The sequence below is a fragment of the Rhinoraja longicauda genome, chromosome 3 (genome assembly GCF_053455715.1).
Source record: "Rhinoraja longicauda isolate Sanriku21f chromosome 3, sRhiLon1.1, whole genome shotgun sequence".
NCBI classification, from domain to species: Eukaryota; Metazoa; Chordata; class Chondrichthyes; order Rajiformes; family Arhynchobatidae; genus Rhinoraja; species Rhinoraja longicauda.
In genome coordinates this window covers 40,165,609-40,183,752 of record NC_135955.1, presented here as the reverse complement: position 1 = coordinate 40,183,752, position 18,144 = coordinate 40,165,609, and the positions used below count along the sequence as shown (strand labels likewise).

Genomic DNA, 18,144 nt, shown 5'->3' with positions numbered 1-18,144 from the left:
TCTGATTCAGGAGCACATATTGCACTTGTGTTTACAGGAAGACATGGTCCATGTTCATAAGAATGATATTGACTAATGCATTAATCAAGAACTGACTTTTCTTATTCTTAAATTTAAAAATTATATAATTTTCCAAATACAATTTAAATTTGTTTGAAATAAAATTGTAGCAGTGAGTCAATTGAGTTGTTTCCTGAAGAAACCTTTAACATTATGAAAGGATTTGATAGATTACACATGAAGGAATTGTTTTCACTTCAGGGGTGTGACCAGAACTCAGGGCCACAAAGAAAGGGAAGGCAGGCTTGGATTTATGTTGTGCCTTTCCTATCCATTAAAGTATGCCCCAAAGTAATTTGCTAAAAATGATGTACTTTTTAAAGTGTGGTCAAGGCAATAACAATAAGAAGCCAGTTATGCACAGCAAGCTTCAACAAAAGCAGCTCTGTGGCGGTGACCTGATAATCTAATTTAATGATGCTAATTGGAGAAAAGACATGCACAGGATAAATCCCTGGCGCTTCCTCAGAAATGTACCATGAGAATTTTTGTCCGGTGGAAGATTAAGTAAAACTTCTTTATCCTGGCTGCAATTAGACTGTGGAACTTGCTTTTTCTAGAAATTGCTTCAAACAAATTTCTTGAAAATAAAAGTGTTTTTTGATGGGACCAGTGAAATGAAACTTGGAACAAGACTGAGATTGAAAATAAACAACCTGTCATGATTTTTTTCTCTCTGTTGTAATCCAATTGGTCAAGGTGGGAGGGAGGTGCTGACACAGAATAATTGACTTTATAGTTGTAGCGTACTATAAAAGCTACATATATTACATAATCTCCTGCCCGTGCTTTGTGTGTGTGCATGCGTGCTCACACGCACAATTAAAAAGAAAACTTGTATTCATAGCTTTTAGTGACTTGTGTGATAAAATAATTAAATTTCAGAAATCATAAGAACAAGATATAGGCACAGAATTCTCTGCCGCCCTTTCAAACCTTAGTCTCTTCTGTATCTCTGTATCCCATATGCCTTCATTCCCTTGAATCCAGAAATGTGTTCGCCCTGGTCTCGAACTTATTAAAGAATTTCCATCCATAGTGCTCCAGGCTTGAGAATTTGCAAGTTTCCCAACCCTCAGAGTGCTCCTCATCAAATAGGACTGTCCCTCATGCACAGATGATGCTCCCCATCCCAACCCCAGTTCTAGATCTCGAACAAGTGTAATATCTTCTCAGTTTCAATCCTATCAACCTTTCAATCTTCCAAATATTACTAATTATGTATAAATTAAAGATGATAGACACAAAAAGTTGGAGTAACTCAGCGGGACAGGCAGCATCTCTGGAGAGGAGGAATGGGTGATGTTTCAGGTTGAGACCCTTCATCAGACTGTTTAGGGATAAGGGAAACGAAAGATATAAACAGTGATGTGGAGAGTTAAAGGACAATGAACGAAAGATATGCAAAAAAGTAACGATGATAAAGGAAACAGGCCATTGTAAGCTGCTTGTAGGGTGAAAATGAGAAGCTAGTGTGACTTGGGTGGGCGAGAGCCTAGAGAGCGAGGGAATGCTGGGGCTACTTGAAGTGAGAGAATCAATATTCATACCACTGGTTTGCAAGCTTCCCAAGCGAAATATGAGATGCTGTTCCTCCAATTTGCATTTAGCCTCACTCTGACAATGGAGGAGACTGAGGACGGAAAGGTCTCTGTAGGAATGGGAAGGAGAATTAAAGTGTTCAGCAACCGGGAAATCAGGTTGGTTCAGGCGGGCTGAGCGAAGGTGTTCCGCGAAACGATCACCCAGTCTGCGTTTGGTCTCACTGATCGATGTACAAGAGTCCACATCTTGAACAACGGATGATGTTGGAGGAGGTGCAAGTGACCTCTGCCTAACCTGAAAGGACTGTCATCGTCCTTCCCAACTGTAGCTTCCCAACTCAAACACCACCTCTCTACCAATAACCTGTATGAAACTTTCCAATCCGGATTCCGCTCCAACCACTGTACTGAAACTGCGCTCCTCAAAATCACAAACGACATTCTCCTCTCCTCCGACGCTGGCAACCTCAACATCCTCATCCTACTTGACCTCAGCGCCGCCTTTGACACCATAAATCACTCCATTCTCCTCACCCGACTTGAAACCTCCTTTAACATCACCGGCACAGCCCTATCCTGGTTCAAATCTTACCTCTCTGACAGACACCAGTTCATCTCCATTAACAACTGTAAATCCCCCACCGCTCCCCTCCCCCAAGGTGTCCCCCAAGGCTCAGTCCTTGGCCCCCTCCTCTTCATCCTCTACCTGTTCCCCCTTGGTCAATTAATCCGCTGTCATGGTCTCAACTTCCACTGCTTCGCCGATGATATCCAGCTCCTCATCTCCACCAAGTCAATCTCCCCCACCACACCCTCTACACTGACAAACTGCATCACTGAAATAAAATCTTGGCTTCAATCAAATTTCCTCAAACTCAATTGCAACAAATCTGAAATCATCATCATTGGTCCAAAAACGCTCACCAAATCCACCCAAAACTTCATCCTCAACATTGATGGTCTCCCAGTATCCACCTCCCCTCACAACCGGAATCTTGGAATCATCTTTGATCAAACCCTCTCCTTCGACAAACACATCAAACACATCACAAAGACAGCCTTCTTCCACCTCAAAAACATTGCCCGTCTCCGTCCATGCCTCTCCTCCACAGCTGCAGAAACCCTCATCCACGCCTTCATCACCTCCCGTCTGGACTACTCCCGTCTGGACTACTGGACTATGGCGCACCCTCAAAAATCATCAGTAAACTTCAATACATTCAAAACTCCGCTGCCCGTCTACTCACCCACACCCCGATCCGTGACCATATCACCCCCGTCCTTTACAAACTCCACTGGCTCCCCATCCCCCAGAGAATCCAGTACAAAATCCTCCTCATGACCTACAAAGCCCTCCATAACCTGGCCCCATCCTACCTGACCGACCTCCTCCACAGGCACATTCCCACCTGCACCCTCCGCTCTGCTGCTGCCAATCTATCCCCCCACATCCAGACCAAACTCAGATCCTGGGGGGACAGGGCTTTCTCCATCGCTGCTCCCACCCTATGGAACTCACTACCTCAAACCGTCAGAGACTCCTCCACACTCACCACATTCAAAACATCACTGAAGTCTCACCTATTCAGTACTGCCTTCAACCACTGAAGGTCATCCCACCCTCTGTCTCCTTTCTCTGTTCGTTTACTTATTTATCTATTTATTCACTTCCCTATGTTCTCTAAATCCCTGTAAAGCGTCTTTGAGTATATGAAAAGCGCTATATAAATGTAATGTATTATTATTATTATTATCGTCCCTGGATAGAGTCGAGGGAGGAGGTTCAGCGACAGGTGTTGCATCTTCTGCGGTTGCAGGAGAAGGTACCTGGGGAGGGGGTGGTTTGGGTGGGAAGGGATGCGTTAACCAGGGAGTTGAGAGGGGAACAGTCTCTGCGAAAGGCGGAAAGGAGCGGAGATGGGAAAATGTGGCTCATGGTGGGATCCCGTTGGAGGTGGCGGATATTTCGGAGGATTATGTGATGTATGCGACGGCTGATGGGATGAAAGGTAAGGACTACTGGGGACTGTGTTGTGACTAGGGGGAGGGGGAGCGAGAGCAGAGCTGCGGGGTGACATGAGTGAGAGCCTCATCAAGGATGGGAGAGGGGAACCCCCGTTCCCTAAAGAATGAGGACATCTCGGATGTTCCAGTATGGAACATCTCATCTTGGGCGCAGATGCGGCTTAGATGGAAGAATTGGGAGTAGGGGATAGAGTCTTTGCAGGAAGCAATAGTCAATAGTCAATTTATTTGTCACATACACATAAATGTGCAGTGAAATTAAAAATTACCCGCAGTTCAACAATAAGACCAATAAGAATAATCAATAAAAATGCAATAACACCAAACAAAAGAAACATCCATCAGAGTGAGTCTCCTCCAGTCACCTCCTCACTGTGATGGAAGGCCAGAATGTCTTTTTCTCTTCCCCTGCCATCTTCTCCCGCGGTCAGGCTGTTGAAGTTGCCACGTCGGGGCGGTCGTGGCTCCCGACATTGAAGCCCCCGCTAGGCGGAGAAAATCCCGCGGCCTATTTCAGGCCGCGCCGGACGGTGAAAGGGTGGGAAGAAGTGTAGTCAAGATAGTTGTGGGACAATAGACAATTGGTGCAGGAGTAGGCCATTCGGCCCTTCGAGCCAGCACCACCATTCAATGTGATCATGGCTGATCATTCTCAATCAACACCCCGTTCCTGCCTTCTCCCCATGCCCCCTGACTCCACTATCCTTAAGAGCTCTATCTAGCTCTCTATTGAAAGCATTCAGAGAACTGGCCTCCACTGCTTTCTGAGGCAGAGAATTCCACAGATTTACAACTGACTGAAAAAGTTTTTCCTCATCTCTATTCTAAATGGCCTACCCCTTATTCTTAAACTGTGGCCCCTGGTTCTGGACTCCCCCAACATTGGGAACATGTTTCCTGCCTCTAACTAATCCAACCCCTTAATAATCTTATATGTTTCAATAAGATCCCCTCTCATCCTTCTAAATTCCAGTGTATATAAGCCTAGTCGCTCCAGTCTTTCAACATACGACAGTCCCCCCATTCCGGGAATTAACCTAGTAAACCTACGCTGCACGCCCTCAATAGCAAGAATATCCTTCCTCAAATTTGGAGACCAAAACTGCACACAGTACTCCAGGTGCGGTCCTATGCGGTACATACCTAAAGAAGCTTTTACTATCCTCCTTTATATTATTGGCCAGCTTACCTTGGTTCCTCATCTTTTCTCCCCGTATTGCCTTTTTAGTTATCTTCCGTTGCTCTTTAAGAGTCCCAATCCTCTGGCTTCCCGCTCTTCTTTGCTATGTTATACTCATTCTCTTTTATTTTTATGCTGTCCTTGACTTCCCTTGCCAGCCACGGGTGCCTCTTACACCCCTTAGAATCTTTCCTCCTCTTTGGGATGAATTGATCCTGCAACTTCTGCTTTATTCCCAGGAATGCCTGCCATTGCTGTTCCACTGTCTTCCCTGCTAGGGTCTCCTTCCAGTCAAATCTGGCCAGCTCCTGCCTCATGCCTCTGTAATCCCCTTTGCTATACTGTAATACTGACACTTCCGATTTTCCCTTCTTCCTCTCAATTTGTAGATTAAAACTTATCATATTATGATCACTGCCTTCTAATGGCTCTTTTACCTTGAGTTCCCTGTAGTTGAGATAAGTGTAGTCAAGATAGTTGTGGGAGTCAGTGGGTTTGTAAAATTACATATAAATTAATCTGATTTGACCCTTCCTGTGAAACAACATTTGCACACTTTTCTAATATATTTCTTTGCGGACTTTGCTGAGTCTTCCTCACTGATTATTTCCTAACGTCGTTAGGATAATTTCTATGTGATTAGTGCCTCCCTTTCTGATCTATTGAATAATTTGTTAATTCCATGAACTCTTGATTAGCAATACTTACCAAATTTTCAATTTTCTTTGCACATTGTGAGACCCCCCGCAGTTTATTTTCTAACATAGTGTAATGTTGTAAGCGAACTGGGATAATTTCTATGTGGTCAGTGCTACCCTGTCTGACCTATTGAACAATCCGTGCAGGAAAAAAACTGCAGATGCTGGTTAAATCAAAGGTAGACACAAAATGCTGGAGTAACTCAGCGGGTCAGGTAGCATCTCGGGAGAGAAGGAATGTGTGACGTTTCGGGTCGAGACCCTTCAGACTGATGTCAGAGGAGGGGGCAGGACAAAGATAGAATGTAGTCGGAGACAGTAAGATTAGTGGGAGAACTGGGAAGGGGGAGGGGATAGAGAGGGAAAATAAGGGCTATCTGAAGTTAGAGAAGTCAACGTTCATACTGCTGGAGTGCAAACTACCCAAGCGAAATATGAGGTGCTGTTCCTCCAATTTGCACTGGGCCTCACTCTGACAATGGAGGAGGCCCAGGACAGAAAGGTCAGATTGGGAATGGGAGGGGGAGTTGCAATGCTGAACGGTTTACCCCAGCAACCGCAGGAGATGCAACAACTGTCCCTTTACCTCCCCCCTCGACTCCATCCAAGGACCCAAACAGTCTTTCCCGGTGAGGCAGAGGTTCACCTGCACCTCCTCCAACCTCATCTACTGTATCCGCTGTTCCAGGTGTCAACTTCTCTTCATCGGCGAGACCAAGCGCAGGCTCGGCGATCATTTCGCTGAACACCTCTGCTCAGTCCGTCTTAACCTACCTGATCTCCCGGTGGCTCAGCACTTCAACTCCCCCTCCCATTCCCAATCTGACCTTTCTGTTCTGGGCCTCCTCCATTGTCAGAGTGAGGCCCGGTGCAAATTGGAGGAACAGCACCTCATATTTCGCTTGGGTAGTTTGCACCCCAGTGGTATGAACATTGTCTTCTCCAACTTTAGATAGCCCTTGCTTTCCCTCTCTATCCCCTCCCCCTTCCCAGTTCTCCCACTAGTCTTACTGTCTCTGACTACATTCTATCTTTGTCCCGCCCCCTCCCCTGACATCAGTCTGAAGAAGGGTCTCGACTCGAAACGTCACCCATTCCTTCTCTTCCGAGATGCTGCCTGACCCGCTGAGTTACTCCAGCATTTTGTGTCTACCTTCTATTGAACAATCTGTTAATTCCATGAAACCTTGATTAATAATAATTTGCAATTTTTTCCTACTGTACAAATGTTAAACTATTGTTATTAGAAAGGCAAAGTTAAAGGAATTGTATTAATCAATACCTTGGAGATTTAAAAAAAAGTTGACCTAAGGAAAATAAATTGTCTTCAGTGTTTGTGAAACTTATCTTAAGCTGAGCTACAACATTTCATTGTTCAAAACAATTATGTTAAGAGTAGAAAGTTAAGTATCATGTTGACCATCCATACTGATGTTTTGGATTAAGTTAAACAATTTCATGCTTTGAAATTCAGGATGCAGATAGTAAATGAATGGTATGTGATTCTTGTATGTGGTCGAAATATATGCTTTTGCAGAAACACACAGAGCGTCCAACAGATGAAAAGAAAATTCTGTCATGCAGTCAACTTTGAGAGTATGATATAGCAGCTATTACTGTGACATGACTGTAATCTTAGAACAATATATACACGTTACAAGGAAGATATACATACATAGACAATAGGTGCAGGAGTCTGCCATTTGGCTCTTCGAACCAGCACCGTCATTCAATGTGATCATGGCTGATCATCCACAATCAGTACCCCGTTCCTGCCTTCTCCCCATATCCCTTGATTCCACTAGCCCTAAGAGCTCTATCTAGCTCTCTTCTGATATAGAAGAACAATTTTGATGTCTACGCACCCTTCCCAACCCTTATGAATTTGGCAGAAAGTTTCCGGTTTCTTATTTCATTTCCGCCATACCGATTTCGCCTCACATTTTTCTGCAAAACAGTCGGTAATTGCAATTTGTCAATTCGGTCGCTAGAGGTTCTGCGAGAAAACCCCCGCGCTCTGGAAGTCTCCCCGAAAACGTGGCACCTAGGTTGGGCAAGGCAGCCAATCTCGACCTCATTGGGACTTCCATGGCCGATCGTGGGTCGAATTTGCAACCTGCGGCCGGGGCTCTGGAACTTCAGCCCAGCTGGAGCCAGCACATCTATCCCCATAGCCGACTTCCTTGGCCAGCCGGATAAACCAGCAAAGCTCTGGAACCAAGAGTGTCACATAATCAGTGGTGGAACTGTAATGAGTAAATAATAAATTGAAGTGCAAGATTATATAAATATATTAATTAATTAAGATGGGTTAAAATATAAAACACAGCAGAAAAAACAATTACCACCTTTTTGGGCTGATTATCAATTAATGTGCAAATTTACTTCAACAAGAACTTCCGAATGCTTAGTCGAGTCGCATGTATCAACTCTTTCTTCATAACTTAGTCATACATTTTATGACCATTGTTCATTATTCAATACCAAAAGCAAGGAAAAAGCAAAATAGAAAAAAATTTTTTTTTAAATCTTCGTGTTGCAAAAAGTGTTCAATAATCTTTCTATAAATAGCAGAATATACTCATGATATGCCTGACATTGTACATGTAGTCCTAGAACTACAGACTGTTGGAAATAAGTCATTTTTCACACATGAATGCAGCGCAATGCGTACGTGCATTTGGCGTGCATACTTTTTTTTGCTGAAAAGTTGCATTACACGCCATATTATGAATTTGGATGTAAAATTCTGAATTTTGGACATCAAAATTCTGAATTTATAAAATCAAATGTTGGGAGGTCTGTCTAAAGGATCAAGAATGAAAAGTTCCCACTGTTGTGAAGGTGAGTGGTAGAATATGGGTGTGTTGATGGGAATGTGGTGAGAATAGGTTCCAGGGAAAATTAATGGGGGATGGTATTTCTCTGTGAGCTGGCGTTGGCTTAATGTCTGAACGACCACCATCTATGTTATAGGGAAAAAGGAAAATAATCTCAATGTTTATAAAATGGTACTTTCAAGAGGTAGATGAGCAGTCGAGGCTTAACGGGAAGAAAAGAGAAATAGAAAAGAATGTATGATTATCTTGGGAATTGTAAACAGGCCATCTTGTATTATCTATGTAATGCAGGCATCTATAAAACCAGATTAAACAAGCATACAGCAAAGGCAGAGTGGTTTTAATTGATGATTTTAACTTTCATATATTTAAGATAAGTTGAATCTCCTGTGATAGTACGATGGGAAATTTCTTGAGCATTTTCAGGATAAATTTCTGGAACAAATTGTTCTAAAACCAACAATTGAGCAGGCTAATTTAGAATTAGTAAAGAGTAATAAAGCAGATTTACTTCACAGCTTTATGCATTATCATGTATTTAGCAACAATTTTGAACAGGAGGAATGCAAAATACCAAACCACATTTCTAGATCTAGATAAAGGTGACATCTCTGGGATGAAACTTCTCAGAGTAAACTTGTAAAATATATCAATGGATAAAATGACAGAAGTTCAGTGAGCTGTGATACAGGGATAAGAGATCGTTATTTTAATATTATTAGATTCTATAATTAAAGAGAGTGAGACTGAGCACCTTGAAAATGTTATGCTTATATAACCAACATGGGTTTACAATGACGGCACTCAGCAAGCCAAGCAACATGAGTGGAAAGAAAAACCGATAACATTCTAGGTCCAATTCCATTTCTCAGAACTGGAAAAAGAGAAAACAAGTTACGAAGTTGGTGGGGAAGATATAGATCGGATTCAGGGGCTATCTCCTAAAGATTGATATCATAGACAAAGACATAGAATATCAAATGAATTAATGTGGTAGTTCCAGCGTCTGCTGTTTTTTTGCTTTTCATTTGGGGTTTGTAGGTCATCTCCGACTGAGATACGTGCCAGATGTTTGTCTGCGTACGTTTGTTAATTTGCATTTCAAAAAGGCCTTTAGTAAAATATTTCAAGAATCTTTTAGCTGAAGTTGTCTCTCATGGAAGTGATGACAAAATACTGACCTAATTAGAAGATGATCTGAGCAGCATAAAAGAAGTGAGTATCGATAATGGGCATGTATTCCACTTGCATGATTTAAATTATGGTCCTCCACCACATCAATTCAGGGCTAAACAATGCACAATATCGAAAACCATACTTTGCTAATAATACTAAAACGAATGGCATCCTGTGGAGTAGTCTGAATACCAACATTTCTCCTGAAATATTGTTAATAATTTGAATGGGAAAATTGAAGCAAATGGAGTTCAGTGCAAGAAGATTTCTTCCTTGACAGTGAAAAGATAGATATGATGGAAGTTTAAAGACATTAAGGATGTAAGCTCAAAAATTATCAAAATATCAACAGTAGATTGATGAAATAAATGAAACCTCTTATGAAAGAATGGCTGGCCAACGCACCTGGATGATTAGAGAACTCTTATATACAAGTTCTACTAAAGCTATACAAATCTCTAGTTAGACCACATCTGGAATACAAGGGAAATTCGAGGAAGATTTCTTGACTTGCGAGTTCTGTATAAATACTTTGATTCCAAGGAGAGTAGTGATCGAATAACAAGGAGAGGTAATGCAAACTAGGGATCGTATTCCCTGGAATTTGAAAGATTCCAAGAATGGATCAACGTTGTTAAGATAGTTAGAGGAACCAGTAGTAGAGACCCAGAGTGAATTTAGTAAATAAATCTTCAATCTTTTTCTGCAAATGGCAATTAATTTTAGATCTTAGATTCTTGTTTATTTATGAGATTTTGTTACCAAAGAGGGTTTACAGTTCACTTATGATCTCTGTGAATGGCAGAACAGGTTCAAGGGGCCAACTCTTTTTCCTTTAGGTAGGGGTTGATTAGGTTGGTCTGTTGTTTTCATGAGCAATCCATAACAATCTTTAAGGAGATATGATTTGGAAAAATTACAATTCACTTCTTCTTTACCTATTGTTCTCTGTGCCTGACCTACAACTCCTGAATTGATAGTTGTATCAGAAGAAATTGATAATATGACTATGTACAGATTTTGAGCAAATGTTGATCTCTGATCACATCAGTTTGCCTTCATTTGGCCCTAATAAAACCAATAACATCTCAGTGGAGAATGAACAATAATTTTCTGTTAACCATTCTTCCCACTCCTCCCCCCTTCAAACAAAAAATGAGATGCAGGAAAGAGCTTTTCAATGAAATGTGGACATTTTTTGATAAGTCCTCTAAACAAAGCTTTTTGTAAACTGAACTCCAGTCAATGAATGTGAAAGGATGACCAGGAAGAGCGGTTCAGGTCCACTCGCTGATGACTCAAACCTACGTATTTGAGAAAAATGCCAAGAATTAATATAGGCAACATGCAGTCTTATCCTCTGTTAACTGATTTCTAACTGTATTGGACAGCACAATAATTCTTTAATGGGCATGGGACTTTGTGGTGAGAGAATTAACAAAGCACCAATTAAGATGAGAGTGATATTGAAAGATCACATTAAAATTATATTGTATGTCTATAAATTTCCCATGTCTTCGTACTCATCAGAATAATAAAGGAATGGGTTGGCACAGTTAGTTTTTTACAGCTCAAAGTTTCCGTTGCTAGACCAATTCTCGTAATCGGTGACAACACAATGTAGCTCAGGTGTGTGAGCATGCTGAAAATCAGATCATAGGAGAACAAAAGAATTATATGAAAATAATTATTTCTGAGAGACTTAACACCATACAATACATAAGAGCACTTTAAAGAACAATGTCTTACCCAGTATTTTAACTAGGCCCATTTTAATACCACGATCAAGATTGAACAGTAATAATATTCATTATATGTCCAATGGAACCTTTAGAATTATCCTCTGCTGACCTGAGGTTGTAGTTTGCAGTGATCAAAGCTATTTTGTCCTGCATCGTCCATGGTACGTGGTCTTTTGATAATTTCCCAGCATATCAGTGTGGCTCAGGTTATTCCAGAGCCTTTCCTAACACCATTTCTTGCCACACTAGTAGGACAGTTTGGATGGTTGGTAAAGCACCACACTACTACTACTTCAGCACTTCCTCAGAATTGAGGTTAGGTGGCTTCGACTCCACGTTTGTGGGTACTAAGATGCGATGAGGCCAATGTTGGAACTGAATGGCACAGACAGTGCATGAGGCAGTGGGTAGTTTGTGAGGAGGCAATTTCCTTCTCCCATTAACAGAAAACTTTGCATACTCCCGATGCACACACTTGAGGTTGTTAATACTATCACTAATGGGCCACAAATTCCAAAACAATTCTGTTACTTTCCACAAATTATGTTGTTCCAATTCAATGGTTCTTGGCTATAAATATTTGTGCATTTAGAATTATACCTCTGACTACTCAATAATCATTGATTACAATAGTCTTCTATTTTTTCATTTGAATAATGTTCTTACATTTTAGATTTTTAGATTTAGATTTAGAGATACAACGCGGAAACAGGCCCTTCGGCCCACCGAGTCCGTTCCGCCCAGCAATCCCCGCACATTAACACTATCCTACACACACTAGGGACAATTTTTTAAAAACATTTACCCAGTCAATTAACCTACATACCTGTACGTCTTTGGAGTGTGGGAGGAAACCGAAGATCTCAGAGAAAACCCACGCAGGTCACGAGGAGAACGTACAAACTCCGTACAGACGGCGCCCGTAGTCAGGATCGAACCTGAGTCTCCGGCGCTGCATTCGCTGTAAGGCAGCAACTCTACCGCTGCGCCACCGTGCCGCATTTTACTGCTTTGTCTCACCAAGTATACTCTTTCCTCATCTCATTCTATTCGAAGTCTCATCTTGTTTCCTTAGTGATGTGCTCAGTTTCTTTCTCTTTCCTTTTCCTTGATAAAGAAGATTTGTATTGCTGCACCAGTATTGCTTCGTTTGAGCAATTTGGAAAGTTTTTGTTTCAAACAAACTTGATTATACCCTGTTACCTTCTGTGAAAAAAAAAGACTTCTTCAAATTAAGGTCCAAGTATTTACTTGGAATTGAGAAGGGGGTTGAAGGGATTTGTGCATAGGGATTTCTAAAGTTAGGATTTCTTGACGTATTTAATGGCAGGATGGTTTCAAATATTATGCTTTACACTTATCGCCTGCTCAGATTTAAGAGCTTTCTGTGTATCAGGGAAGAATGCAACTTGGGGAGGGGCTGGTAGCAGGAGTTATTTGGAACATAGAAATGGATGTGCATGGGAATGGGAAATGATGATTGGAACTGAGAGGCAACAGTGAATTAAAATATGAGTATTTGGTGTGTTGAGACAAATTAACATGTTTTTGTGCCATGTTGGACGTTCACACATGTTGGACGTTGCAACAGTTTTTCCTTCCAGCACTCAAGTAGCACATATGTTGTGAAAATTCAGTTAAAACGGGGCAGCACCTTTCTTAAAAGATTTGGTGACTATCCTATCTTCAGAGAATGCATTGGTCTGCCCACCTTCTGCATAACTTTAAACTGGTTGATTATGTTGGGTTATGCAAATTAATAATGATTTGTCTTCCTTCCTACTTGTCGTAGGGAGTTGCAAATATTATTTCAACATCCTCAAATCCACCCCTAAAAATGTAACAACAAAATGAGTAGATTTATCAATATAACCAATGTTAATGTGTAAATTAATGTGTTTTCTGTGGGGCCTGTTTCTGAAGCTTTACTAGCTTTATTGACGGTATCAGTTTATTTTCATTTTTATTTGCATAAAGGTTAGCCATTCAGATTTCCCATATTTCCTTTGATTTTATTTGTACATATTTTGCCTATCTTGAATTATTTTCTATTTAAGTCTACTCATTTTTCCAACAGAACGGCATAGTTTTCCTGTGAATTGTTTTTCTTTTTTTAATCGGGGCAATGCACATTTGCCGCAGTTGCTATTTTTTTGTGATTGTTGTGTTCAATATATTATCATGGTTGTACATTGTCATGAAACTGAATATCCTAAATCATAGCATCTGAGCTCTACCAGTTAAATATATTATTCGTTGGGTTGGGATTATGTAATTCAATAAACATTTATATCAATAACAAAGCTTTAATCCTACTTTTTGTTAAAACTCAAAACAATAAACTAAAGTGGTTGAGTGATGATCAAACAGGCAAAAGATAATTATCAAAGGAACCTGTGTTTTAAATATATTAATTATATATGCCAAGTTTACAGTTTTATTTAAATTCATAAAAATAAAATTACAATGTCCATTATCTTTAACATTTTTATACCTATTATCATGCTGGAATTTTCAAGAACACTCAACAAATAAATGGAACAAAAGCTGAAGGAAATTAATGGTGATTTGCAGTTCTCTGATATAATATGTTACATGGCACTATTTTATAATCAGTTCGATTTTGCTTGTTAAAAGTTGTAATTTTTCTCCCTTGTAGAAACTGCCTCCTTGCTGTTTGTGTGGAATTAGAGGTCACCTTCAGAGAGGTTGCCCGGAGAGATATTGTACAAACTGCAACATGCCTGGTCACTGGTTTAAGAACTGCATTGAAAGGGCATACTGGAAAAAGAAGTGTCATCGTTGTAGCATGACTGGCCACTATGCAGACGTAAGTATTCTACTCAATAAAAAAACAAAGATCATCAATATCTAAAATAAAAAGGAAAAATTCACTCGTGAAATCAATTTGGTCATATATCTTTCTGTTTATAATAGTGTTCCTTTAGTTTTGATATTTTGCAATATTTTTTGAAAGAATGACCTATTCATGGGGAATGCTTTGCTGTTTTATTGAGATTTATTCTTCCACAGTGCAATGTTTAAAGAAAAGAATGCTGAGGAAGAACAAAGTATCTTTTAAATACATTTAGATTTTAAGGGTATGGGCTGACTAGATGTTTTGTAGCATTGAAGTGCAAAGTAAATTCACTGATTCCCATAAAGCAACTTCCAGAGGGCTTGACCTTGCTGTGTTGAGCTGACTTACAGCATGCAGCAGGGGCATTCTTAACGAAAACCAAGCTGGCAAAACACCAGAGATTGTAGTAAAAATAGAAATGCAAGTTGTCTACAGTGATTGTAGTCCTGGTGCCATGCCACAGATCAGTTAGTGCTGCAAGACTTTTTCTGAGTGAAATGGCTGTAGCTGCAGGGTCCCAGGTCTCCTGGGCAAGTCGCTCACTCATTAGGACCTGCCATTACCAATACCAATGTTATGCATGTATGTGACGTGCATTCTGTTATTGTAAGCTCTGCATGTCAGTGTGCCGTTTCGTGACACTCACTTATGTCACTCTTTATTCAGAAAGGAAGAAGCTTTTGATAATTTGACAAGACAAGCTCTTAAATGATCTAGGTCATGGCCTTCACTGTCTGTGATTGTGAACATATTTTCTGAAAGCCCTGTCAGTCATCACAGCAATGTTTTTTTTCCAGAGACCTGCTGGCAAATTAGGATTTTTGCTAATTTACCCAATTGCGGTTACAATTACACAGAATTTGCAAGTTTATATATGAATTATAGGAATTTCCTTTATCTGCAAGTCACAAAACACGTTAAGATTTTGTCTGTTCTTTTCCCAGCAGGTTTTTGTATAAAGGTCCTCTAGTATAAGCAGACAACTGTCTAAGGATAGCTGGATGAAGGAAAGGCCATTTAGTGGTGTTTTGTGTTTGTTCATTGTTGTGGAAATATGCGAACTGGTGGCAAGGGCCCTGTCTATTGAGCACTCAAGTCTCTGTCAGCTGTCGGGGCCTGTTCAAAATTGTTTTTTATTTTCTTTGATGTTCACATTTGAGAATAGGGAAGTAGGAATTAAACAGCAGATGGAAAACCTCTATTTTATTTTTTTAATTGTAATGTACACTTGATGAATTATACAGAGAAAATGTAAGCTGAGAAAAAATGCAATGAATATGAAAAACAATTTTTCTGCAGATATACCTTAAACTTGTAAAATGTGCACTTCCTGCCAATGCTTAAAAATAAGTGCTTAGTACATACCAAAAATAACTGAAAATTCAAATTAAGAGGACACAGATTTAACTTCGGGGAAAAATAAATATATATAAGGGATAATTGAAAGAATCAACAATTGTGTTCATAAAATAAAAGTACTTTGATAAAGTGCAGATAGACCACAGCTTATTCACTCCAGCTTAGATATGTTGTCACTTTGCAAGAATTTTGAACAAAATTGTGTTTGTACTTCACTGAAATTAACGCATGAAATTAACTAGCATGAAAATAAGTTATTTGTTTCACATAAATATGTGTCAATTTAATAATTTCTGATTAAATTCTGGATTCACAGGTAAGGGATTCATTTACATTAATGAAGGCACATGTATTTTAAGCAATTTTGGAACAATATCAAATAGATGCTGTCATGTTGAATATCTGAAATGCACCCAATCAAAACTTTGCTTCACTTGTATTTAAAATTAATCACTAGATTAATACATTTACGTCGAAGTTTCCAATTATTTAAAATTGGAGAGAAAGTCAAATAATGTTTGGAAATCTGAAGAATTATTTGTTTCTTACTTGTTTCTAATATTTACTATTTTAGTTAAGAGAAAATCAGATCAACATCTAGAACCACAAAGTAAACATTTATAATAATAATTGACTCAATTTAAATTAAAGCTTTTGTTCCTATCTGATTAGGTTATATATATTCTCCCAGTAGCTTATTTTTTCCTATCCACTGTTGCTTTTAAAAGATTAACAAAATTTGAAATTTTGATATAAGAAATACAATTTAGTTTTAGCGGCAACATCTTGTTCTACATATTGTACAATAAATGAAATCTGCTTGGATCATAAGTAAAATTGTTTGCTTCAAATAATCCCTTGACATATTTGAGTTTAATGATGCAAAATACTATTTCAAGCTATTTGTTTTTCCTCAATGCTTAATTAAAAACAGTTTCAAATATTCAAAAGTTATATTCAAAAGCAAACATTTTGTCCCATTTCATTGTGGTCAAAAGCGGCAAAATTTGATACTTCCGTTTATTTGGTGGGGGATAACCCTGGTGGACTTAGATAACAGATAAAGACAACTTTAGGTTATTCCACTTTTAATCAAATAGCAAACGAAAGACCAGAATGTCTCAAGGGATTCCTTTGGTTTGAAAAATACACAGAATTCTTATAAACACTATGACAAATTGTATTGTCTTACAGAAAGATTCTGAAAATCAGGAAGGAGGGTCAGGTTTATTATTGTCACATATACCAAAGTACAGTGAAAAGCTTTGTTTTGCATGCTATCGAAACAGATCAGATATACCATACATAACTACAATCAAGTCAAACGTGTATAATACATAAATCAAAAGGGAAGGTACAGAGTGCAAAACATAGTTTTCAGCATTGTAGCGCATCAGTTCCGTAGACATATCCACTGTTCACAATGGGATAGAGGTGAATCGGAAAGTACCCTAGCAGATGGAAGGATCGTTCAAGAGCCTAATAAAAGGGGAAGAAGCTGTTCCGGAGTTCAGTGGCATGTGCTTTCAAGCCTCTGTACCTTCTGCTGAATTGGAGCAGAAAAAAGGAAGGAATGACTGGGATGGGACAAGTTTTTGAATATGATTGCTGCTTTTCCAAGCAAGCTTGAAGTGCAGATGGAGTAAATGGCAGGTAGTCGGGTCTGCCTGTTTTTCAGGATCTTTCCATAAGACAGGATATTTTGAACTTTTGGAATGGCTTGTTGTAGTTTGTTAGTAGATTACTGGGGCAATCTTTCCAATGGGTTTCAGAACCAAGTTCAACCACAGGAATTTGAATTGCCTGCATCTAATGGTCATTTAACAATATCGACAGTCTTTTGCTTGATCTGTTATTTAAATTCTAAACACTCCACTTAATGTAGCAAATAACTTCTATTAATTTCAAATTGATTTCTTTAGATCCTTGACATATTTCCAATGTCATCTGAAATACTATTAAACTGACAACTGCCCAGAAATATTTACATTTCTAAAGCTGTAATGAAGTCTTTCTCGGTCAAAGATCAATGGCCGTTTATTAGACCAGAATTTCACGCACATTGAAGTTGGTGTATTACTAACCTGAGCTGATTTTTTTTTCCTTTTCTCTTACAGGCTTGTCCTGAAATATGGAGGCAGTACCATTTAACGGTAAAACAAATTAAACATAACCTCATTTTAATTTTACTTTTAAATTGTCACCGGCTATTAATTTTTAATCATCTATTACTGACATTTTCACGTACTGCCCAGTCAGGTAGAATCCATTGAATAAAATGGAAACGTGTTGGGTCAGCTCATTATACAGCAAGGTAGCATGTGTGCCTACCACATGTCTTTTTGTGATGAAATTCATTTCATTTTGTGTTAAGAGAAAGGTTCTGCATATGCTCATCCTTGTACTTGCACATATTTCCAATCAGGTTATTCAAGGAGAAGTCAATTTCCTTCTGTGATTCTCTTGCCATATGAGATCACATATCTAGGGTGATACCATTCCATCTTACATTTTATCCACCAACATCCTAAATTGTATGGTCATTGTTTGCAATTGTTCAGATTATCATACTAAAAGTTTAAAGGTTGTAAACCCTTATTACGTATCTTTATATAATGGATTTTGGTTATATCGGACAGAGTGTACCCACAGTAATCAGA

At 39.3% G+C, this 18,144-nt stretch overlaps 1 protein-coding gene across 4 annotated transcripts in view; it reads left to right on the top strand.

Moving 5' to 3' along the window:
* The window catches only part of zcchc7 (zinc finger, CCHC domain containing 7), a 175,199-nt gene that overhangs the window by 108,272 nt on the left and 48,783 nt on the right, over positions 1–18,144 (top strand). For all 4 annotated transcript variants that reach the window (XM_078396002.1, XM_078396004.1, XM_078396003.1 and 1 more), the window contains exons 5-6: positions 13,925–14,095; positions 17,602–17,637. In XM_078396002.1, the coding sequence (XP_078252128.1) occupies positions 13,925–14,095; positions 17,602–17,637 (207 nt within the window). The remainder of the gene's footprint in view (positions 1–13,924; positions 14,096–17,601; positions 17,638–18,144) is intronic.